The sequence below is a fragment of the Phlebotomus papatasi genome, chromosome 1 (assembly GCF_024763615.1).
Source record: "Phlebotomus papatasi isolate M1 chromosome 1, Ppap_2.1, whole genome shotgun sequence".
Classification (NCBI taxonomy): domain Eukaryota; kingdom Metazoa; phylum Arthropoda; class Insecta; order Diptera; family Psychodidae; genus Phlebotomus; species Phlebotomus papatasi.
In genome coordinates this window covers 80121137-80146515 of record NC_077222.1, presented here as the reverse complement: position 1 = coordinate 80146515, position 25379 = coordinate 80121137, and the positions used below count along the sequence as shown (strand labels likewise).

Below are 25379 nucleotides of genomic sequence, written 5' to 3'. Positions count from 1 at the left end.
TGTACAGAAAATTTTGTGTACAAATTTTTCTGTGTGCGGTGACTTTGCCACCATTCTAGCAGTTAAGGAAGCTCTTTTTCGATCCTCATGCTAGATAAATACTATCCTTTTAAAGAGGTAAAATTAAAGAAAATCTTAGATGCAGCAGGGTGGTAAAAGTCATGCCCAAAGGGTAGGGCTACTTGCATTTACGTCATTTAGATCGCTAAGTTATCATTTAACCCGTTAAGGACGAAAGGGTCAAAAGGACAATGGGCAGAAATGTATGGGAGCTGGTCCAACCCTTCGCCAGAGATAGGACCAGGCCCATTTTGTAGGTGTTGGTGTATGACTTAAAATTTACCGAGAGCAAAGTCAAAAAGGTCTGTCAGTCCTTGGGAAATTAATGATGTCCTTCAGAAAATTCATAACTTTGACAATTAATTACTCGAAAGCGGCTTAACCGATCTTAATGAAATTCGGGACAAAGTCAATATATGATTTAAGCTTTAAATAAATATTTTCCGATTTTCCCTCTGACTGCTCCATCTGGTAGCTCCCATACAAACTGGCCATGTTTTAATGCCATCGCACATTACAGAGCAACAAAACGGATACTTTTTTCGTTTAATGGCAAATCACAGGTATTTTCGGAGTCCTTGATGTATCTTGAACATATCACCCGAAGAAACTTATAGTCCATCACGTCAAATTTTTCAGATGTCTTAAAGTAAAGGTTCTTAAGAAATTGGTAGAACTATTTTTCTAAAATAGAACTGAACTCAAGGAATACTTTCCTAAAAGAAACCGTATCCTTATCCCTCCATTTTTCTTGTATCCAGATTTTCCTCAAATATCCTCGAATATTCTTTAATTCCGTTAAAAGTATTGCCTCGATTACATCCTTTTGTTGTCTTTAGAGAAATGTTCTCCTTAAAAAAGGAGCTAGGATTGCTGAAGTTCAGTGTTGTAAAGGTACCGTTACTAAAAATTTTAACAAAAGGGTCTGAGTATAAATTAATTAAAACACTTTTTTCTCCGAATTTATTACTCAAAATATTTAAATAACGGTATCTTTTAGGATCTTGCGATCTTTAGAGTTTTTAACTCTTTTTTTCAAGAAGAATATTACTGCATAAGATACATTTCCCTAAATACAATCTTTTTTTTATGAATTTGAAGGATGGTAAATGATTTATAAGGAAGGTCTGGAAAATTGCAGGGAAAGTGAAGTGAAAAAGATTTAGTTTGTTCCAGGAAAATTTTCTTTGAGTCCTTCTTTACAAATTATTCTTAAAAACGACCAATATGCGATTAACCGGTTTTGTATAATAGGAGTTTTGCAAAAAAAATCCTTATAATTCTTATGCATATGTTTTATGCTCTAGTGCTTTTCCTACATATTTTTGGGGTTGGTCCCGGAACAAGAGTTATTACCTTTGCCAATACCTATTCGATGGTATAGGTCTCATTCGTGGGGAAATGTTGGACTGTTTTGCCCAATATCCTTTTCTCGATCGCTTAAATCTGTTAACCCCTTAAAGGACGATAGGGTCACTGGGGTCACTGGTAGCCCAAAAATGAAATTTTTCATATGATCATCTAAAGGTGTGTTTTGCTCTAAAAAGTCAGAAAAAAAATGATTTTTCTCACCCCCAATTTTTGAATCTCTCGTCCTTAAAGGGTTAAAACATAAAACAGAAAAATCATTTTAGAAAAAATTGTTATGATTTTGAAATCTTCTTCAAAGATAATGATGGTTTACTGAATTCATAAAATAATAAATGCATATTTTGGTATCTTGAACATTAGAATCGGTGAAGCCTTTTTCAGTCCGTCAGTCCATTAATTATGCTAAAAAACATTCTCTTGGAAACGAGGGGCGAGATTGATAGGTAGCCAATCTATATAGCATACTATATATTATATTCTCTTTAAGTTCGAACACAAAAATACATTTTGCAGAAATCGGTATATCGATGAGTGAAGGGAACAAATTGATAGTGATCGGATCAGCATGGGAATGGTGAACGTAATTGGGCGTCGTGCCGAAGAGTAAGGGAAGCAAATACCCGACAAGATAATTAGGGAATGAGAAGTGTGTGAAAATTGTGGACGCCACGAGGATGGGGCTATTTCGTGTGAGGGCTAGCTGACGCCTGACTCAAGCTCCTCCTCCGCACCCATCTGCATGTTATCACACACGATATTGCGTCACTCCGTTACTAGAAGGATTGAATTCGATATTGCCTCTTGGTCTTTTTCCACTATTCACACTCCGTCACAATTTAGCATTCTTCTCTCAATCGCCACTGAGAACCCCCTCCTGGTGGGAATATACTCTTCCCTTTCGCTGGATATGAATGAGGTGGAGAAGGAAATGCCATCATACACCAAAATGACTTGAGGGCCAGCGAAGCACGCTGAATTTAATTACGTTTCAGTATAAAAACTACAACATCGAAGCGATCGTGTTGATGGGTCGTTGCCTTTTTATTGAATGAAACATTTTACTCTTTTATTGGTTAATCAAATTAAGTCGATGTTGGGAGAATCATGACGCGCTGCTCAGTCACTTTCCCACTCACCTGATTATTCCTTTCTTCCTATTAATTTGTATTGTACTGTTTTTTTTTTAATATAAATACATACATACATTATATATCTATTTCTGTGCTAAATAATAATAGGAGGAGTTAGGGCTGCTTTAGGCTGTGGGGCTACATTGATATATGATATTTTCGCCTATTTCTAAATGAAGTTGGTCCTTATAATTATTTATTTAGACCCACAATTGTTTTGTCTGTCCTAATTACATCATGTTAAAACCCAGTTTCTTTATGCGAAAAAATCGTATAACAATGTAGCCTCACATCTGAAAGTAGCTCCACCTTCCCCTAATGCAAAAAGAACAGAACCTCAAGTGCTTAAACAAACATAAATCTAAGCTAAATTATATGAATTTGATAAAAAGTTCAAATAGTGAGAAGAATAACCATTTTGGTATTTAGAGACTTTGCCACATTATTATCGAAGTCTTAATTCTAGGCACACCTTCATGTCCACTTTTCCTAAAATATTTTTCCTGATTTATTTGGGTGAACGTTCGTTCTATGATGCATGTGCATTGAGTTTGAATCCCCTTTAGACCAACATAAATTTTATAATGTTAAAAATGTATGAATGTATCGCGTTCAGTAAAATTTACTGCATTTAATTCTGCGGAGCATAAAACTAAAACCTTCATTCTTTTATAATAAAAAAAAATATGTAGGGGAAGTGCCCATGCTTTACACGGTCCCAAGCTTTACAATGACTAAATTTTTCGTATGTTTTTCAATAAATATGACTCATCTTTTCTATATTTTAAAACTAGGGGAAAATGTTTTTTTTTTGTTAAATATATTGCGGAGTCGTATTTATTCAGAAACATAGGAAAAATTTAGTCATTGTAAAGCTTGGAACCGTGCAAAGTATGGGCACTTTCCCCTATATAATACGTGGCAAGAAGTGCCGCCCTCATTAAGGACTATTTTTTCTATGGGATTCTTCCGCAGTATTTTTAATGTTTTTATATTATTTTGAAAAAAATATATATGTATTTCATGGTTCTTCTTTTAATATTTTTCTTTTGAGACTTGATAATGTCAAGTCAATAGTCAAAGCCCGCATGAGGAAGTACTACTCAACTGCTTTAAAATATATTTGTTTTTTTTTAACATTCTTCATTTCCTAAAAGAGACGGGTTCAATTAACAGTGGTTTCTAATAGGTTTAGTACTAATTCGGCAAGTTTGATAAATTAAATACAAATTGCAAAACTAACGTGCGAAGGATTAACATTAAATTTACAAACCTGATTACAGAACAAGAATTTTACACTACCCCTGTTAGCGTAAACCATATTTTCCTCAGAGAATTCACCATGATAATTCCTAATGTTTCTGGTCCTTCAGTTTTTTTTATGTTTTTCCATCCTTCCAATTAAATCTGATTATTTGTGGGTCATTTGGCGGGAACAAATGCCTCTTAAAGGATAGAACAATATAGAAGGATCCATGATAAGAAGTTCTATTCTGAAGCGAATTCAAATACAATTCAGCCCATTTTACCACCGTCAGATCTGGCAAACTCAGCCATTAGGTTGGAGATTAAATCGGTGGCAAAATGCTGGCATGAAATGAGTTTTTGGTTACCATTAAAATGAGTGTGCTTGCGACCTATTATTTATTGGGCTTTGTTTGCTACGGAGATTATGAGGCCTTAACTTAGAGAGGAACTCATGTGAAATGCCACAGCATACTTCATCTCAACCATGAGTACAAGAGTGGCCACGAAATGAGCTGGAGCATCATGGTCAAATACGATTTCCATTCTGTATGGGTGAAATCTCGCTCCAATCGTGTGTTACATCATCTGGGATGGCCATAACTGTATCTGCCTCACCATTGTTCTAATATTTTGCCAAAGAATCTCTTGACCAAGATGAAGATGTTGCTCTTTCAGATGCTCAAAAGGCATTTACGGTTGACTCTTTAACGCAACACTTTAGATTCTCATCTTGATGCTTTTGGACAATATGGAAATTACGCCTAAGTCAACATTTAAAATTTTGGATAACTCCTTAAACTTGCTTCAGTTGCCATTTTTCTTTTTTGCCCTCCAGACAAGTTTTGTGATACAAATAGGGGAGGACGGGATAGTTTCACTCATGAATAACTTTAGTTTTTTTTTTGATAAGAAAATAATATCCAAGTATTCTGTCGTATGTGTTCACTAAGAAAAAAAAGAGGGTGCGATTAACTTTTTTTCCTCATAACTTTAACACTTTTTAGGTGTAAAAATATATCAACATTTTTTAATGTTAATTTTACACCTTTCTATGGTAAAATTAATATGAAAAAGGGTAACTTTAACCCAAAATACACCTAAAAAGGGTAATAATTACACCGATTTTGGATCAATACTGCAGGGTAAAATTAACATTTCCGGAATGGTATTTTAACTTTTTCGGATTTCTCTCAGTGTTCAATAATTTGTAAAAGAAATGAAAAACACAAATCTAGCTTGAATATATGGGAAAGAGGAACACCTTTGAATTGACGTACTTTTGACATTAGACTTTTCTATTTTTAATACGAATCGAGCCTTACTTCAAAGTAATTTAGCTTCACAATGAGGTTCAGTACAATTTATAATAGGAAAAAGCGCCCAATTTTAAAGGTGCCCCATTTTCCCCTAATGTTCATTTTCATTTATCAAAGCAGACATAAATATGCTCACCTGAGTACAAGTAACCCCACTCTTCCCTACAAGAGGCAACACACAATGAAAAAAAAAGAAAAACGTATGGAATTAATTGACATAGCAAAGTTGTGTGACTTAATTGCGACTCCTGCCGAAAACTTTTACTGAGACAATTTTCCAAGGATTCACAAAAGCTAATTAATAAACTTGATATCTTCACTAAAATTTTCTTCAATGAAACCATATTGTTTAGCAACCTTCTGCAATTAGGACAATTCTCTTTTTTTATTGTTGATTCGTGAAAATAAATTTGTCGACAGACAAATCATCACCAAAAGAAATGGGGAAAGACCATAACCATCAAGTCGTGCGTGAATTCATTTTGTTCAAATTACTCATAGATAAAAAATTCTCGGTAAAGAATCTTATTGGAGGTAATAAAGAAGACTGCTATGTGGCATTTACTACATAATGTTAATACACACATAATATAAGTTTATAAAAAATTACATTCAAGAAGCAGAATTTATTTATCGGAAGCTGGTAAAAATGAGATGAGAATTTAAAAAAAAAACACAAAGGAAGTTCGGGAACGATTTTAATATGTAACTAATCGATGCCGAAGAATTTCCCAGGGTGTCACAGCTTGAAGTAACAAGATATTTTTATAAAGCTTGCCGACCAGTAAAAAAAATGCTATATTCATACAGTACCTTCCCAACTCTGGCTGCCTATACACGGTATTTTAATCGATCGAGAAACAAAAACACGAAATTTGATCATCAAAAACAATAACCATTCAGGCCATAAGAAAGTCTATAAGATATTTGATTTTTTTTCCAAGAGAAATTTAAATAAATTAAATGAATAAATAAGGTTTTTGTGGTGTTTGGATATAGATGATCCAATAAAACACATATAATTCGAGATCACTTTTTATTGCACGCACCTTTTACTCTATCGCTCGGATGCCAGAACTGAAGTGACCGGAAACATCACTGTCACTCTGACGTTACAAACTCCCCACTAATACTATTCACCACACTCTTCCCCCTTTTATTAAGCTTATATAATTCAATGGGTTTACTCTCTAAAGGTTGGAAGTGTGTGGGCCCTACTAGCTAGTCCCTGATTGTTTACAATGGTTCCTAACATCCCTAACCATCTAAACCTAACCTGAATTGTAATTCATTTTATTCCATGAAAATACTTCAATAAATTTATTTATATCCCCATCTTTCTGGAGGTTTTCTTTCTCTTTGTGGCCTATCTCTCTCTCTCTCTTCCTCAGAAAAATCGAAGTACTCTTCCTCAATGGAAGAATTATCAGATCCAGATGGGATATACGTGGGATCATCAGAAGGATGAACCCGCGTTGGCTCTTCAAATGATTCTTCATTTAATTCAACTTCATTATTGTAAAAATAAACTGGATATCTATGAGTTAAGCCTTGAGAATTTGGTTTCAATTGAGTTATATGAGCTTGAACAAATCTACCACCTACTTCTACAATAAAGCGACAACCTGAAAGTCTACTATGGATTCTGCCTGGGATCCAATTCGCTGATGAATTAGATACTGCTTTGTAAAAAATTGATTGATTCTGTTTATATGCAACTTTAATTGGTTTTGGAAGGTCAAATCTTACTTTCTTTTTGATTACTTGAGAGAGCTTCTTCTTATTTGGAAATGATTTTTTTCTAAAGTCATTTATATTATCAAGCTTTGTTCTAGGTTTAAAACTGAATACTATTTCCCCAGGTGAACGACCGCTTCGTGATGAAGGTGAGCTGTTATAAGAGGAAATAACTCTTTGTAAAACTTGATCATTTAGAGTCTCTTTAGAAGAATTCAACTCTTTGTGAAGCTTGTTTTTGATAGTCTGCACCGCCCTTTCGACGATTCCATTACTCTTAGGATGGTAAGGTGGAGTCTTGAGTATTTTCAGATCGCTTTTCCGACCGTAACGCAACAACTCTTGACTTGTGAAAGGGGGTCCATTATCTGACACCAATTGTTTGAACCGACCGAATCTATTCTGTACAGAATCTAGAAAGTCGATTACGCCACATGCCTGTGTTTTTCGCATGATTCTACCCTCTATCCATTTACTGTATGTGTCAATAAGAAGAATAATCTTCTTACCGGCAACATCGCAAAAATCGATATGTACTCTTTCGAATGGACTTTTGGTAGGTACCCAAGGTACATTAACTTTAACTTTCGACGGATTTTTCTGCGAACATTGAGGACATTCTTTCACCCAATTCTCAATATCTTTATCAATATGCTTCCACCAGACATAAGATCTGGCCAAAGCCTTCATCTGTACAATCCCCAGATGACCCTCATGCAAATATTCTAACATTTTTCTTTGCAACTTGGATGGAATCACCACGCGCGCACCGTAAAACAAAAGTCCGTCTTCAGACGAAAGTGATTGGCGCAGTCTAAAGAAATACTTCATCTCAGGAGACAGTTTCTGGTTTACTTTCCAACCTTGTTGGGTTTCTCTCAGAACTTCCCGCAAGATTTTTTCCTTCTTCAATACTCGCCTAATCTCCTTCGAGCTTATCGGTTCCGACATTTCTCTAACCGTGTTGATCGAGACGAATTCATCAATCGCATCGTCTTCTATGCCCTCTTCGCTCATTGGCAATCGGGATAGTGCGTCTGCGTTGGCATTTTTCTTCCCTTCTCTAAACTGAATTTCATATTCAAAGGTGGAAAGAAAAATGTTCCATCTCGCAACTCTACCTGAAGCTACACTAGGACCTGATCCTTTTGGGTTGAACAAATCTTTAAGTGGTTTATGATCGGAGTAAACGATAACTTTGTGCCCAAATACGTATTTGTAGAACTTTTTGAATGCATACACGATAGCCAATGCTTCTTTATCCAATTGAGAATAATTTTTCTCTGCATTTGTTAACGTTCGTGAAGCAAACATTATTGGTCTTTCTTCGTTTCCGATTTTGTGAGAAAGAATTGCGGAAATGCCATACGCTGAGGCATCGCAAGAAATACAAATCGGAAGATTTGGGTTATAGCACATGAGAATGTTATCCCCTAACAGTGCTTCTTTGCACTTCCTAAAAGATTCTTCTTGTTCTTGACCCCACAAGAAATCATTTTCTTTTTTCAAAAGAGTATATAGTGGCTTCAAAATTTCAGCCAAATTCACATATTTAGCGTAATAATTGGCTAAACCTAAGAACGCTTGAAGTTCTTTTAAATCTTTTGGTCGTGGAGCATCCTTCAAAGCTGTCAACTTCTCAGGATTGGGGCGAATTCCATCTTGGGAAATCAACTGCCCTAAGAAATCAATCTTCTCCTTGAACCATTCGCATTTTTCGGTATTGATCTTCACATTATAATCATTTAATGCTTTCAGAACTGACTCCGTTCTTCTCAAACATTGATTAAAATCTTCACCCATGATTATAATGTCATCTAAATAACATAATACGCCTTTTTCATCCTTAAGGATGTGCTCCATAACATTTTGGAACTGCGCAGGGGCGGTCGACACGCCAAACGGTAATCTTGTGTACTTAAATAATCCACGAGGAGTATTAATCGTAAGAAATTGCTGAGAATTCTCATCCACAGACAATTGCAAATAAGCATTTTTGAGGTCAATTTTAGAAAACCACCTCCCTCCCGATACCTTGGCTAGCAGATCTTCTACATTGGGTAACGGGTAATGCTCTTTAAGAATAAATCTGTTTATCGTGACCTTAAAGTCGACACACATCCTAATGCTGTCGCCCTTTGGAATTATCACTAAGGGGCTTGCCCAATCTGCATGCTGTACTGGGACAATTATTCCACCCCCCTCCAGCCTTGTCAATTCTTCATTGACTTTCTCTTCTAATTTGTAGGGAATATTTCTTGCGCGACAGAATACCGGGGAAGCATTTGGTTCCATATGAATCGATGCTTTAAAATGTTTAATTGGTGTTCCATCTTGTGCAAACACATTCGGAAATTTTTGCTTCATCCCCCCAAGCCACCCTTCTAGTCCTTGTTGACTCGCAAAATTCTGTATCGAATAGATTTGCTCGGTGTGCAACCCCTGACTTTTATTATCATTTAAATAACTTAATAGACAAGAGCTCCACCCAGGCCAAATCGCATTGAGCCAACTCCTACCCAAGAGAGGGCGCCCAGAACGATTGCAGTCTATCACAAACATCCGCAAATTTTTCCCTTGAACTTGAAATTCGCACTCACCAATTGTGTGAATGGGTTCCCCGTTAACCGTTAGCAAATTCATTCTGGCGGGCTTCACTTTTCTATTCCCAAAGAAATATAAAAAATCATTCTCACTCATCACGGTAGCAGCGCTCCCAGAATCCACCTCGAACTCTATCTCTTGATCTTCAACCTGCAAAATTAGGGTTAATGCGTCAGGTGACTCTAAATTTTTTACATAAATACTTTGAACAGCTGATGATGAAGAAGGTAAACACTCACGTGTGCGGCACAGCCGGGCCCAGTGCCCTTTTTGCGCACACTTGTGGCACGTTGAATTCCACGCCTTGCAGGATCCAGAAGGATGAACCAATCCACACTGTCCACACGCTTTGTCCTTTTGCTGAGAGCCTTGCTGATTGTTTTTGTGGCTCTGTGGATGAGGTGTAGACGATCTTTGCTGGGTGTTGGTTACCTTGCCGTTGCTCCGTGCTCCCCTATTCCTCTGCTGATTGCGTCCTTCACGTGATTCCCATGCTCCTTGAGGGTTTTGAGAACTCACTTTGAAAACTGCTGCTGCATTTCCCATCATTTGTACTCCTTCAGATGTCAGGGCATCTGTGGTACACATTTGTTGTGCTGTGTCCCACTTCAATTCCTTTTGGTCCAAAAGTTTTGCCCTAAGTCTGTTATTTCTGATTCCACTGATGAGGCGATCTGTCAGGGCTTCTTCCAAGAATGTCCGGAAGTTGCATGTCCGTGATAGTGACTTCAATTCGACTATGTAGTCCTGAAGTGTTTCTCCCTCCATTTGCTGCCTGGTATTGAATTTATACCGCTCAGCATGGATATTCCTGGTGGGCTTGTAGTGCTGCTGCAACATCTCCATGATTTGGTCGTAGGATTTCTGCTCTGGCTTCTCTGGAGCAGACAAAGACTCAAGCACGTTGTAGCACACTGGTCCCATGAGGGTTATGGTTAGTGCCACCCTGCGTTGCTTATCCACCGCATTCCCGATGAAAAATTGGTCCAATCTGCTCTTGTACTGAGCAAAATCCTCTCCGGGAATGTACTGTTCGATGGAGCCGATGACGGGGGCTCTAATGGAATCCCCTGTCCGGGTGTCACTCGCGGTATCAGATGGCATCTCGTTTTTGAGCGATAAAATTTTACTTTTTTGATCTATTTTCTCGCGAAATTTTTATCACACGCGGATTCTTGGCCACATCCGTCGCCAGATTTGTGGTGTTTGGATATAGATGATCCAATAAAACACATATAATTCGAGATCACTTTTTATTGCACGCACCTTTTACTCTATCGCTCGGATGCCAGAACTGAAGTGACCGGAAACATCACTGTCACTCTGACGTTACAAACTCCCCACTAATACTATTCACCACAGTTTTATTTTACAGTGAACATATGTGCTTGTAGTATTCTGTTTATTTTATAGTATTTTTCTAAAGATTAGCCATGCTATAATCACACTGTATAGGAGGAAGTGCTGCACCCTTACTGGGGCAACTTTGAAATTGGGCTTTTTATCCTATACTTAAATGGAATTAAACCTTATCATAATGTAATTTAGTTTCGCAATTGGTTTATGGAGCTAAGTTGTATCATGATAAGATCTAGTTTCACTTAGATATAGGGTGGTGGCATTATTTTTGGCATTTGTCATTACTTATGGCCCTCTCTTAAAAAGCTCTACAATGTCACAAAAAACCTCAAAATTAAAAATATTTGACTAAAAATATAAAGACAGACCACAAGTAATGCCGCCACCCTAGGAGAAAAAGCCCAATTTCAAAGCTGCCCCAATTTAAAGGTAGCCCACTTCTCCCTATTAAAATTTTCTTATCGTTTGCTATAGGGGGAAGTAGGGTACCTTTGAAAGTGGGGCACTTTTGAAATTGGGATTTTTCACGTATTTAAAAAAAAATTACCCTTATCGTGATATAATTTAGCTTCTCTATCTGTTTGTCCAGCTAAATGATATCACGATATTGCTCAATTTTATTTAGAAATAGGTGAAAAGTCGCAATTTTAAAGGTTCCCCAGTTTCAAAGGTGCCCCACTTCCCCCTATTTCTTTCTCGAGAACATAAATAAATTTGTTTCTTGATTCTCTTAGAATTTTACTGTTTACTACTTATTAAATATATTTTGAAAAGTTTTTAAATGCAAAAAAAAAATATGCCACAGTGCAGACCACTGCTTTGTCCTGGAAAGAATTGAACCAAATATAAACAAAGGGAAATAATTTTTCAATTTATAATAAGACGTATTAACCCTCTAAAGGCGGTTGGAGCACCGCGCTGTCTCATAGAGAAAATTATTTTTCCTAACTATCTAAAGATATTACTTTCTAATGTGTGAACGTAATCACAAAGTAGAAGGTTGTAGGAATCTAGAATATTTTTTCGAAATCTCAAACTATTTGCAATATAGGGTAAGTGTACTAAATTTTGGCCAGCTTGCAATTTCGGCCATTGTTTTTGTTCTTCAAATTTCCATAAATTTTTAGTTCTTAATTCCGAAATTATACAACGCAAAAAATAAGAAAAATGTAGCTTCAACGAACGATATGATGTAAAGAATGCTTTGGAAAAATTCCGGAAGGGCAGGAGACTATGATAATGAAGGTGGCCGAAAAAGGCCACCAAAGCTATGTCTACATTTTTATTCATTTTTAAATATATTAAGAATGATTGTAGTGAAAATAAAGATGTTAAACTGTCTACAAGGTTCCAAGTAATACTCCTTAAAAAGGAGTAACAAAAAAATTAAATAAATTAAAAATATTACATTTTAAACTTGAGACTTTGGCGCTTGCATGCAATTATGCCGAAATTTGGCACACATACGCTAGTAAATATTTAAGCTAAAACAATGACGAATTTTGAAATTACCGCGTTGATGAATTATTTTTATTATTATTTTTTTATATTTCTGAATTTTTTTAAGCAAAACTTTTTTAGGAATAGAAACTAATACTTATACCACTTTTACAAAATATTTTTTAAACTGCATTTTTGACAGAACTTTGGCGTTTCCACCTACTGATGTGCAGACGATTTCCTTCAAAAAAAAAAAAAAAACATTTTTTTAAATGAAAATTGCTCCCAATATGTAGAAGCCTTCAGAATGAAAATTATCATTAATTGGTATTGTCAGAAAATTAACTTAAATTTTTGGGCCGTTTTAGCCCTTATTGTCCATAGAGGCAAAAATATATTGAAACCGATTCTCTTGGATTTTCCAAGGTTAGATGTAATGCCCAACGCTCAATAATTTTTGTTTTGTAAACATGTTTTTGACATTTCAGTGTGAGTGAGTGTAACCTAGATCTAGTCATCTCGCTCACTCTCATAGGAAATTTTAAAAACATGTTTACAAACAAAAGTAATTGTGCGCTGGTCATAAGACGTTTAATTGATTTTGTTTATCGGTATCATATTTGTTGATTTTCAGTCAGTGAAAAGTGTCTCATCCTTAAAGTGTTAACCCGTACATACTTTTTGTCCTTTCTGTGACATAAGTCCTAAATAAAAATACAATAAAATATATAAATAAAAATTCAGTCCAGTTAACTGATTTTCGGATGTTAGGAAATATATTTCGTGTTATAATTTGACGTTGCAGAAAATTCCAATTTGGTCCATATTCAATTCAAAAGTCGCTCAATCTACTCTAGCTCAATTGCAGCTTTTCCTCTCTGAATAAACAAAATTTTAAAAATTCACAGCTTTAAAGGCTTAAAATATTAATATATTTCTACACGTATTAGTGTAAATTTATTGCGAGTCGTCACAAAAAATTTTAATGTACAGTGTAATAGTGTGGTTTACCCAGGGTAGAATATCTCATTTTCTAATTTATTTTCGGCTCTCTTCCTTCCTAATTTTAAATATAAAAGTATGCATTTTACCATGTTTAATTTGAATGTCTATATCATTCATTTTTGGCACTCGTGTTTTTGTTAATTTTTCATTCTCTTTAGTTAATTTTTATTTGTTTGAAAAACTTAGAATTTTTTTCATGTGTATACATAAATATTTTATATGAGAAGAACTTACATAAATTATATTCTGCTAAATGAATTTTAAATCCTTATATTCCATGTATATTAGTTCTATCTTGAATTCAAAGAGTGTGCAATACATATGATTTTATTTGTTTTTGGGTTGGTTGATAACTTATCAAACTGTTTAACATACATACAAACGTCTTACAAATTACAGTAAAACAGAAAACTGATTAGATTACTCAAGATTGTTTGAACTTATTATTTTTCTGATCATAATGATTTCTCTAATTTTATGCCAGCAACAATTAAACTAGATATTCTCTATAGTTTTTCTAATGATGTTGGATTATACGTAAAGATTCGATTTTTACCATTTAAATCTTTGGATCTTCAACACTATTTCATGAAATTTTCAACACAATTATGCGTCCTATTAAAAAAATTTTCAGTAAAGTGCTAAAACAGATATATGAAACTCTTTTCAAATATTTATCAAATAGCTTCTCTTTCAGCATCTGTTTACTTCTATCTTTAATATCCGTTTGGTAAAAAAATAATCATCACATCGATGGATTTGTTTGATCAAAGAGGCTAAATGGAGTGCAAGGGAGTGAGGTTTCCATCATAAAAGGGTAGAGAGAGAACAAGAGAGAGGGATGCCTCAACTTTGATATTTACCCAAAGTGGCGAGTATATATATTTTCCGAAACGTGAATTTGACTACCAACCATATAGCGATATAGAGAAAATATTTTTAGAATCAATATTATTTTAACACGAATTGAAGTTCAACAATCAAATTTTTGGGAGAGTTTTATCACATATCGTCGTGAAATAATCCTGGTCAATTGATAAACAATACAAAAAAAACAATAAGAGTCAGCAATAAAATCAAATTCAATTCAATTTGTTCTATATCGTTGCTCTTGCACCTCACATTATTATTGTTGATTGTCTTGTTCCAATAGTATTGTAAGTGAATTTATACCAGAATTATTTACACTACTGGAGTTTTTGGTTAATATATTGTACTTTATCTAGTCTCTAACTATGACTTTTCTCAAATTGTTATATGATTATGGCGCTATAATAAAAAAGGAACATCTTGACTCTCGACTCGATCGATTCTGAGCAGTCAATTAATCTATTTCACATATTATCTTCCAATTAATTCAGAATTTGTATTATTTTACACTCCTATTAATTGGATTTTAACTTCTGGGTATTGATTAAATATATTTGCAATTCATTAATATGGAATTGAATATTACATAATTACATCAAATGTCGAGCATTCAATGTTCATTCAAACTTGGTTAATTATGTAACAAACAATCCATGCGTATGTGCATATGCGTACATAAGTTGGCAATATTCCGAAACATTATACTAGTAGTTTACTAAGGGACATCAATTAGCTAAATAAATACAAAGTGTGTTAGATTTGTGGTTTAATTACTTTTCAATGATTAAATCTGATTGGCAACATTGGGTATTTCGCCGATTTTGCGCCGAAATGCTATGAAATGTTTTTTTTTGCCAATGAGTGTGCAAAATTAGTGATAAGAGTTGCATCTAATTAGTTTACAATAAATTTATCCCATGGCGTGATATATAATTTGTTACCATTTTGACGGTGAAAACCCATAAAATTTGCTAGTGTTTATTGACACACAATATGGCATTCGTACGCAATAAATCATTTTAAAATCAAATGAGCTCACCTGTGAAACACATCGAAATTCTCACGCATTTTCCATCAACGAAAGCATACAGAAATTCAAGTTGAAAATTAATTACCCAATAGCTTCAACTCTTTTTCGCAAACTTTAATTAACTTTATGCGAAATCAGAATATTATGGGGAAAATGTAACGATTTGGAATCAATATAATGAATTAATATAATATATCAATACCATTGTACAATTTTGGGTTGAAATTTTGGATTACAGAAATTTTCGTAAGTTATAGGAGAATACAGGGCGATTCCATACAGCAAGCTGCAATTTGTATTTATGGTCTTGGAAGAATTTAAACAGAATTTAAAATTGTGTAATTATATCTGATTTTAGAAAAAAAAACAGTTGTAATAATATTTAAATTCTTGTACATTAAAGATTTTTTTAAAAAGATTATTTAAAAAAAATGTTTAAAAGTCATAAATTTCTTATAATAATGTGCTGACTGATAGTCATCTGGAAGCTGGTACTTTACATTAAAAAAGGGATAGTAAAGTGTCCCATGCTTTAGGAAATGTTCAAACAAGTGATTATTTGCTACACCTAAAAAGTACTTTCGGATCATTTACCATTGACCGATTCACAAGCGATTCACATCCGATTTCAACCATTTCACTTCATTTAAACCATTTTAACCGATATACAAATCACTAAGAAAATCGCCTAGAAATGAATAAGTTCATTACCGGTTTAGAACCGACAGGAACCGGTTTACTTTTATGAAAATTCCAAGACCTTTCAAACGACCCCAAATATGATAGCATTCGAATGAGAAATACGCTCTTTAGAGCCTTTTTAACCTTTGACTTTGAAAATCGTAATTAGGAATGATTCAAAGTTATTTTCGTATAATGACGAAATGTCCACCTGGGTATGAATTCTGAGACGCTTGAGTTACTCACGTGAGAAATTCATGGCTCTGAGATCACCTTTAGTTAGCGTTTTATAAAGCTTTCGTAAGAACTGTGAAGTGTAAATTCTTAGGTGCATTAAGTGTTTCGCATGATGACACTTAACATGAAAACTTAACGAAACTCTTACAAAAGACGATCCAGAAGTCGTGAGTTTCTCACGTCAAAAACTCACGTATCTCAGAATTCATACCCTGGATAACTCCTAAATCATATCCATAGATGAAAAAAATCGTATGATGCATTTTCGAGCAATCCCAAAGAAAATATGGTTTTGGAGGGGAAGGAGAGAAGTGGGAGCTGAATGAAGGGCATATGTTAACGATCCTTGTATCCACTTATGGGAGGAGGGTCCCACGAAGGTTCCAAGTCTCTATCTCTTACTGTTTGATCTCTAGAGCTGTCGACAGTCGAACGACAAATCATGATGCCATTTCTCAGAAATCGTCTGACACGCGGAGATTTGCTGAGAAAAGCGGTCTCCGGGGGGTGGAGTATGGAAATTTAGGGGAGTAAAAAATCAACTATCGCTCTCTCTATGGAGTTCGAATAGTAAAAAACGTTTTGTCTCATTCTGCCCCAGCTTCCCGTATTCGAAATTTAATTAACTTAATGAAAGTTGATTGCTACAATTTTTTCCAGCACCATTCATTTTAGTAAAAAAAAAATTAATTAATAACTTTTTGCAGACATACAAAAATAACAATCATATGGATTGTACAACATAGTAAAATTCTCATTTATGAATCATCATAATTCATAATGAAATATTTTAGGGAATTTTCTTGTTCTTTGTTCAGTTATTAATTGTATAGTATATGGTATTATACCTTTAGTCTAGGTTCTACCTTTAGTTTAGGGAGCAAGGAAGGGACCTCCAGGTGTATTTAAGACTTTCTCGGAACTAAATCGGTGCTCCTAGACAGTCCCCGAAGACTGATTAATCCTTTCACCACGAGGCTAAAGCCTCGACTCGATTAATAATAATAACCTTTAGTCCCAGCTAACATAAAAAAAAATCATTGGAAGACACTTGGGTACATCGCAATTCTCTATCTATTCTCTTTGTTCAACGGACCAAATAAAATTGTCATCTAAAAATACTTGCAACCAAGTTACTATCAAATTACTTATTCGCTCTTTAAGCTTTTTAAATAACAAGTAATTGATATGATCAATGAGAATAATAAGAAAAAATAACGAGTATTTTAAATTTTTCATGCAATACAATTGCATGAAAAAAACATCGCGACTTCAAAAGGAAATCCATCGAAGAATTTCCTCAGCACGATTTTGGATGCATATCAATTTTTGAGCATTAAAATTCCACGAGATTAGACGTGAAATGGGATTAAAAGCAAATGAGGAATTAAGTTAAATTATACCACAGGAAACGGATTGAGGAAGAGACTGTGAAATGAATTCTCGGGATTAACGTCTCAATTGCAGTATCATAATTTCCCAAGATATAGTTCAAAGAACAAAGAAAGAAGAGCATTCCCATTAACTCTGGATAATGTCCATAGTGAAATGGGAAGAAGAATTCAGTGGAGTGTGACTGTGAGAGTTTGTACTGTGTATAAGTCAATTTTTATGGAATTTTGTAGTTAATCAATTGATTCACTCATTTTCTCACTGTGGTGTTCTTCTAAATTCTCTTCTGTGATGTGTGTGTTCTTCAGTAAATTCTCGTCCATGTTTTTTTTTTCGTGATATCTTAGGGGAATCGATTGAGCACCAATTCCTCTTGTGAATCATCGGTATTCGATCGAGTGGAAAGAAATTAAATTGATACGCCAAAAGTCAAGAACAATGGAAAAGTAATAGCGGCCCAGCCACACCAGATGGTTTATTTCCCTTCGACCGACGACGAACTAAAATTGATACAAAATTTACCTGTTCCGTATGAATTCCACAGCGCACGTTTAGCTGAGGTGGCGGCTGGGAATGTTGACCAAATGCTTCCACAGCCTATAGGTAATGTTTTGCTTGCCAGTCACGCTGCGAGCCAGTTGGATGAGGGAAATTAAACGGAAACCGTGCCTTCAGGAGGATATGCCAACCTCCTGCATGGTGAAAGTCTTGTAGAATCTTGCTGATATAACAATATCTTATGGGAATAATTATCATCTGAACCGGTGGACACCTTTTTCACAGAGATCCAGAAGAATTCTTGGAAGTCGCATTCTCTTCCCGATAGCCTTCTACTTCTATACTTCACGTGATAGTAATCACTGCGGTATCTGGGGCAGAGATCTCTTTATCTGATGGGAAGATAATCCGTGTGAACTTGGCAAAGATGATCTTTTCAGTTCTGAGACTTATAATTTAACCCAGTCCAGCATTTTAACAAAACAAATAATAAGTGACTATTTAATATATTTCACAGAAAGCAAAAAATGGTAGCAATAGTACTAGTTTTGCAGAATGCTCGGTTCCGTGACTTAAACACTATAATCTGAAAGTGGTTTTCAATTAATCTTAGAATAATAATTTTTTAAGTAGGATCGAATGAACACCTCTTCGACAGGGAACCCCTATTGACACTTTTGTTAAAATGTTCAAATTTATTTAATGTACATGTCTAATAAAATGTAAGTAGGGGGAAGTGGGGCTACTTTGAGCTGTGGGGCTATATTGTTATACGATTTTTTAGCATATTTGTAAAGGAAACTGGGTTTTAACATGATGTAATTTGAATTGATAAAACAATTGTGGATCCAAATAAAATAATTGTAAGGGCCAGCTTGATTTAGAAATAGGCAAAAAAGTCGTATAACAATCTAGCCCCACAGCTCAAAGTAGCCCCACCTTCCCCTAATATGGCGTTTTTTTTTCATTTATTTACGTTTTTCGATAAGGATAATTCTTTAAATCTCGTATTCCAAATGGTACAGAGTAGGGTGTCAATAGGTGCTGACACCAGGTCGTGTCAATAGGTGTCCCTTTCACCGCTTTCACCCTAGTTCAGCTTACCGAAAAAAGCATCGTGCTCACAAGTTAAAAGTACATTATTTCGCAAAGTGTTTTTCGACTGTCTATTTTTTATTGCACCGGTTAACATCCGATTTATGTATCACATAAAGTATTGACCATGGCGGCGTGGTCAATACTTTTTAAATTCAGATATAAATAATTATTGTTTAACAGTTAAGTTCATTAGCGGTTCATATTCATAACTAATTGATGTCAATTTAAACTTGCTAGGGAATTAATTTTTTTTTAAATACCTCAACTTGTACAAATAATAAAAAAATCGTTATTTCGAGTATTTTTAACATTATTTGATCTTGAAAAATATTTATAAATACAGTTTCTAACAGATATTCGGAAGGTGAAGAAAACACGCGTATGTTTTTAAAATTATGCCAAAAATATGAGAAAGAAAGAGGGATATTTCGTGAGAAGCTTCCTGAACACCTCATATAGTGATCCTTAGGCTTGTCACCTATATGATGACCAGATGGGCAGACAATTGTTCAGGTTGTTTACACAGAAGAAAATATTTTGTAAAATTGTTTCGCAAATGTTTGTAAGATTACTCATAGGGTAAATTAAGCTAATTCAAAACCTGCTTCAAATGGAAATTTTTCGCTACTCTAAATGGAAACGTCACTGTTTTCATGATAAATACAGTACTAAATTACTATATTTATAAATTTTCTATACCATAGTTTCATTATTTAGTTAATTTTACTCCAAATAAAGCGAAAATCCATTCATATTCACAAATTTTAATTTGTTAATTTCTGCAAAAATTAAAAGTGTATCTTTTCACCATTGAATTTTTCATCGATCGACTATGTTTTCCAATGGAAAACACAATAAAATGACTGTTGTTTATTCGTTTTGTTTAACATTTATGTCATATTTCTGGCTCATTTTAGTTAAATTAAGTGCTAATCTTTATTGTTAATGGTACGTGAAATTTTCAAATGAAATAATTACCAATTTCGTGAACAAAAAGGGTTTTTCTGAAGAATCTGCAAATGCTTCAGTAGGAAACCCCGTAAATATGATTTTTTTAGATAGATTTTCTTATTGTTTTAGATGGGAAAGGAGAAAACGACCAGGAATAAGAACAAATCCTGCACTCAAGAGCAATTCAACAAGGTTTTGGAAGCTTTTCGTGGTGGTTTCACTTACACTGTTTGTCTCTAATTAGAAACTTTCCCTTGTCTCCATTTGGATTAATTTGTTTCCAATAAAAGCATTTTGCACTCATGTATTTTTCTTGTATTTAAGAAGTTTTCAAATTATATCTAAAGAATTTTCACTAAACAGTAACATTCTAGAAGTGTCAAAGAGCAAATTTATGTATTCTCTTCGGAAAAAAATTTGAACTTAATGTGTTGAATCTTCTGTCAAAGTTAAAGCGTCTGGAAATGGTTTTGAAATAGGACATTTACCCTAAATCCTTTTTCCCACAAATAACTTTGTAAAAGTTAGTCTTCAGAAACATTGCTCCTAATATGATCACTTATCGAGCACTTTTGCTCTTTCACAAATATTTGTTCATACATTCTTCTATGCAAAACTATACAAACAAATGACAAAATTCTACAAACACACTTCTATGCATTTAAAAACATTAAGAAACTTTTTTTGTAAAAGAACAAAAAGCGCTCGGTAAGTGTTAATGCTACGAATAATGTTTGTGAAGAAATACAAACTTTTACGAATTTTTTAGTGGGTTGTAGGATTTACGAGTATTTCGTGAGTCCCCAGAAGGAATTCACAAATAATTTATGAAGAATTTTATGAAATATTTTTTTCTGTGCAGACAAAAGACTTTTCGTCCAGAAAAGGGTTCTTGGGAGAATGGAAAATAGCAATTAAATTGCTATATTGCACTGCTTTCTCTATGGAGATCGAGCAATAAAAACTGTGAGAGATACTGTAAATCCGATTGCTGAAGTCATTCCAGATGACTTAATTAAACGACTGCTTTCAAATTAAATTAGTGGACATTATATGTTGAAAGAAAAAGAGGAATGTTAAAAGAAGATGAGAAAATACTATTATCCACTATTACGTTTTTGCACTACTTTAATCACATTGAGTGGTAGAATAAGATAAACGTCGAAAATTTCTTTGAGTCAGAAACTGTGACAAATCCAAATTCACTTATCTGTTAATCATCATTTCATCTCAATATTGTAGTTAACGAGATAATTCATTTATCATTGTTTTTGCTCCTACGATACTGCAATTTACTATGTGTCACTTTAGTAAGGGTATATTATATGTTATCCATTGGACTAATTTACACCCCTTATAGGGTAAAGTGTATAATTTGGAATTAGTATTACAAGTTGGACAATTCGCCGGTACAAGTTGGACATGGCTTTTTTCTTGATAAATACAGTACAAAATTTGTTTTTAAGCACAAGGAACCAAATTATAAAACTAAAGCATTAAAAATATACAAATAAAAATGAAGTACTAAATTTATCAAGACGAAAATCCCTGTCCAAATTGTACCATTGTCCAACTTGTACCACTGTCCAACTTGTACCACTTTACCCTACAACTTAAAGCAAAACTTACTAAAGTCAATAAAAACTATCGATAGTAGCTATTTATTTATTGATAGGTATGTCAAAAACAAACCGCTTTATTAAGAATTTGTATAATGAGAAAGACTGGGGCTAAATTGTCCATCAAAAGATTTTTTTCTTTAAATACATAATTTGCGAAAAACCTTCAATGACAAATTAGACTGATAAATATTTAATAAGAACATCATACTGTTTTATTTAGTCTTTTAGTTCATTTCGCCCTAGTTTCTCTACTAAGAAAATAAATAGTAAAATTAAATAAATATTTAAAATTTATAATTTATTTCTGTGGGTTTTTGCATTCATAAACTCATATCACAACTTTTATACCGTATATACCAACCAATTTTGAGCGAACTAATATATTTTTGTGAAACAGATGCCAAAAAGAATATTTTGCTGACTCTGTGTTTGACTTTTTTCTCTCCCTGCTTTACATAAAGGAAAAAAATCATTTATTTTCCCACAGAAAGGGGTGATATATCCTCACACTCTTGCCATAAGAGCTCTATCAAAAAGGGTTACACTTGCTTGACTTTCTACCATGTAACATTATTAATAATGATGATTACGAGTGCTGGTAGTTCCTGTGAAATTTATTAGATGCACCATGCTCATAAAAGTCACTCTTGTGAAACGGCAATCTTTACCGCAGAACTTTCCACCCTTCCCTTAGACAGTTTTTGGTTTGGGCAGAAAAAGAAATATTCATTGTGCTCTATGTCACAAAGTGCTCAGCTTAAATAATGTTAATGGGTCGGTAACACTCAGCATCATGATAATTGCAAGAATGATGTACGTATAGCCCCAGAAAGGAGTATTATTGCATTTCCGTCCCACAGAAGTTGGCTTTTCATCTCATCTTTTCATCCGTAGTGTGGCAACATTACCGTTATATTTATGTATACGTAGGAAAATCTTTATATTCTGCACATGACAATATATGAACATAAAAAGCTAAACCTTTATTATTTAGGTATTTTAATAAAATTACTACACATTATTAATGCCTTAATTCTGCCAGATAAATGTAAATCTTTACTAATCGACTGTTTTACATAATTTTGTGGATTTTTGAGATAATTAATTTTTTTTAGGTTAATACAATAATCTAGAATAAATATTTTTGGTCTGTAAATTAGCATTTTTGTCGGTAATATAAATATTCCATTTGGATCAGATTATGTTTTATTTTTAAATAATGCAAAACTGTGCAAATTAATTTTTATTTATGTACTTAACCATTTTAGTATATTTTTTGTACAATAATTGCATTATAAAGTAGGGGAAAGTGGGGCACCTTTGAAACTGGGGCACCTTTAAAATTGCGACTCTTCACCTATTTCTAAATAAAATTGAGCAATATCGTGATATCATTTAGCTGGACAAACAGATAGAGAAGCTAAATTATATCACGATAAGGCTCATTTTTTTTAAATACGTGAAAAATCCCAATTTCAAAAGTGTCCCACTTTCAAAGGTACCCCACTTTCCCCTACTTGTTTTATCTAAAAACATTTTACTATGACATAGTCCTTCTTCTGGACGTCTGATGATTTTTTGTTGGACAGAACTTTATCTTCCGACTGCAAGAGTCGAACCAGGGAACTCTCTATTCAAGTACTCACGCTTTTACCGATTACACCACGAGATCCCAAAATAGCTTATAGTATTATTTTTTTCATTTTACAAATAATATTTCACAATATTTGAAATATTTATTGTATAAACTTACAAAGGTTCATCAATTAATCATTTTTTATCATTTATTTATTAAGGGGTAACATCTACCAGAACGCCCAAAATTACCGGATTATTTCTGTGATTTTTTTGTGAGTTTGCCAATGGAACGATCAATATCATTTTTGTAGGTTATTACATTATGTTTTGTGGAAAATATTTTTTTGTTGACTTCTATTGTTAGCGAAAGTGGTTGAACAGACTTCTGCTCGCTTGGTACGTAATCTCAAGAAGTTTTGTGTTTGAGCACAGAGAGCGACAATCGGAACAAGTGATTTTCAACCCACAATTTAACCCAAATAGGGACAGGAAAAATTCCTGCCTCCACCCAGGCTTGAACTGGGGGCCTTTCGCTATCTAGACGAATGCTTTACACTGAGAAAAAAAGGGAGTGCGATTAACTTTTTTTCTTCGAAACTTTAACACTTTTTATGTGTAAAATATATCAACATTTTTTATTGCTAATTTTACACTTTTTGAAGTGTGAAATTAACATGAAAAAGGGTAACTTTAACCCGTAATACACTTAAAAAGCATAATATTTACACCGATTTCGGATCAATAATGCATTGTAAAATTAACATTTCCGGAATGTTATTTTAACTTTTTCGGATTTATCTCAGTGTACCAACTGAGCTATGGGAGCACTGGCTCGGATTGTCTTTGCCACAGATCTCAACCAATTGCCATGTGCACTTCAACTCGTTTTCGACTCTATTGTTAGCAGCAAAGTACCTCAAGAAAATCAATCCTCAGTTCGCGAACTGAGGTCATTTTTGGTTAGTCTCAACACTCACTCGAATAAATTGTGTTTTCGCGCTTTTTCTTAGGGATTGATCGAATTTTATTGATCAAGTAGATCATCACCAGTAGGATGCGACTATGGCTAACACTGAGACTATCATTGGAATTATCCAAAAATGACCTTTGTAAAAAAGAAGAGATGGCAAAGTGTCCCAGCTTTGCGGCGTGCTCGAACTCACGAGAAAGAACTTGAATTATCTTTACGCATGTTTTTGGCAGATATCGCTTTACGACTGATTAAATTAATTCATAAATTAAACAAAAACTATTCTAAATAAGAAATTGCTTTAGAAAAATAGGTATTAGAATATTTTAACATGAGTAACAAGTTTACGAACAAATGAAAAAGTAAATCCGAGAAAGGTAAACCACTTACGGGTATACCACCGATTCATGACCGATTAAATCCGATGCAGTGGGGTTGTAAATTTAAAGATCATTCAAAAGAATCCCAATTTAAGCAAATGGGTTGAAAAATAGGCCCTTCAAAGTGGTTTAACTTCCATCTTCGTAAATTCGATATCGAAATGATTTTAGAACATAAGTGTCTAAGGACGAAATATTCGCCTTGACTACCTCCAAAACATATTCGGAAATGGAAAAAATATATAGGAGCCGTTTTCGAAATAAACCAAGAAAAACATGGATTTGGAGGGAAAACAGAAAAGACTGTCTTAGATAATGTTGGGTTATGAGGTGTCGTCGAAGACTGGAAGATTATATAATTGCTCTATCTTTAAGAGTTCAAAAATTAAAAATGAAAGAATATGTCACAAAATAAATATTAATGCCCTTCCAGCCAGTGAAGAAGGTCCATATCGGGACTGAAAGCTCTGGAAAAAAAAAAAAACAAAAAAGTGTTTTCCTCTTACGGTGATTACTTTTTCGCTGGGAAACATCGGAGATATTCCCTAAAAAGAAAATTCCATTAGTTCCCACTGCTAGATTATTTTTGTTTTCCTCAAGACATATGTAATGTAATAACCCCTGAAAATTTCCTTTTAGTTGATTGATAAGAAAAGTCACAGAAAATTTGCAAAGAAATACCCGCTAATTTTGGGAATTCTGGTACATGTTGCCCCTTAATCTCATCCTAAAAAAATCGTGCCTTCTGATGCATGCCAAACTATGACTGTCGGCCAGCTCCAGACTGGAACTAAAATTTCAT

General features: G+C 34.1%; 2 protein-coding genes across 4 annotated transcripts in view; one reads left to right on the top strand and one right to left on the bottom strand.

The window, feature by feature from the left end:
- The window catches only part of LOC129810272 (ras association domain-containing protein 10), a 91897-nt gene that overhangs the window by 9866 nt on the left and 56652 nt on the right, over positions 1 to 25379 (top strand). The gene's annotated exons all lie outside the window — the stretch shown is intronic.
- Positions 6157 to 10787, bottom strand: LOC129810266 (uncharacterized protein K02A2.6-like). 2 transcript variants are annotated; one of them, XM_055860611.1, is made up of 2 exons: positions 9706 to 10787; positions 6157 to 9616 (listed from the first exon to the last, which is right to left on the bottom strand). In XM_055860611.1, the coding sequence occupies exon 2, from the start codon at positions 9560 to 9562 to the stop codon at positions 6446 to 6448; it is 3117 nt and encodes a 1038-aa protein (XP_055716586.1). In that variant the 5' UTR covers positions 9563 to 9616; positions 9706 to 10787; the 3' UTR covers positions 6157 to 6445. The 2 variants fall into 2 exon arrangements, with proteins under 2 accessions (XP_055716586.1, XP_055716587.1); XM_055860612.1 differs by having other exon boundaries at positions 8358 to 9616.

Coding starts and splice junctions, on each gene's coding strand:
- LOC129810266 (XM_055860611.1), bottom strand. CDS start 9,562: ATGAGTGAGAATGATTTTTTATATTTCTTTGGGAATAGAAAAGTGAAG.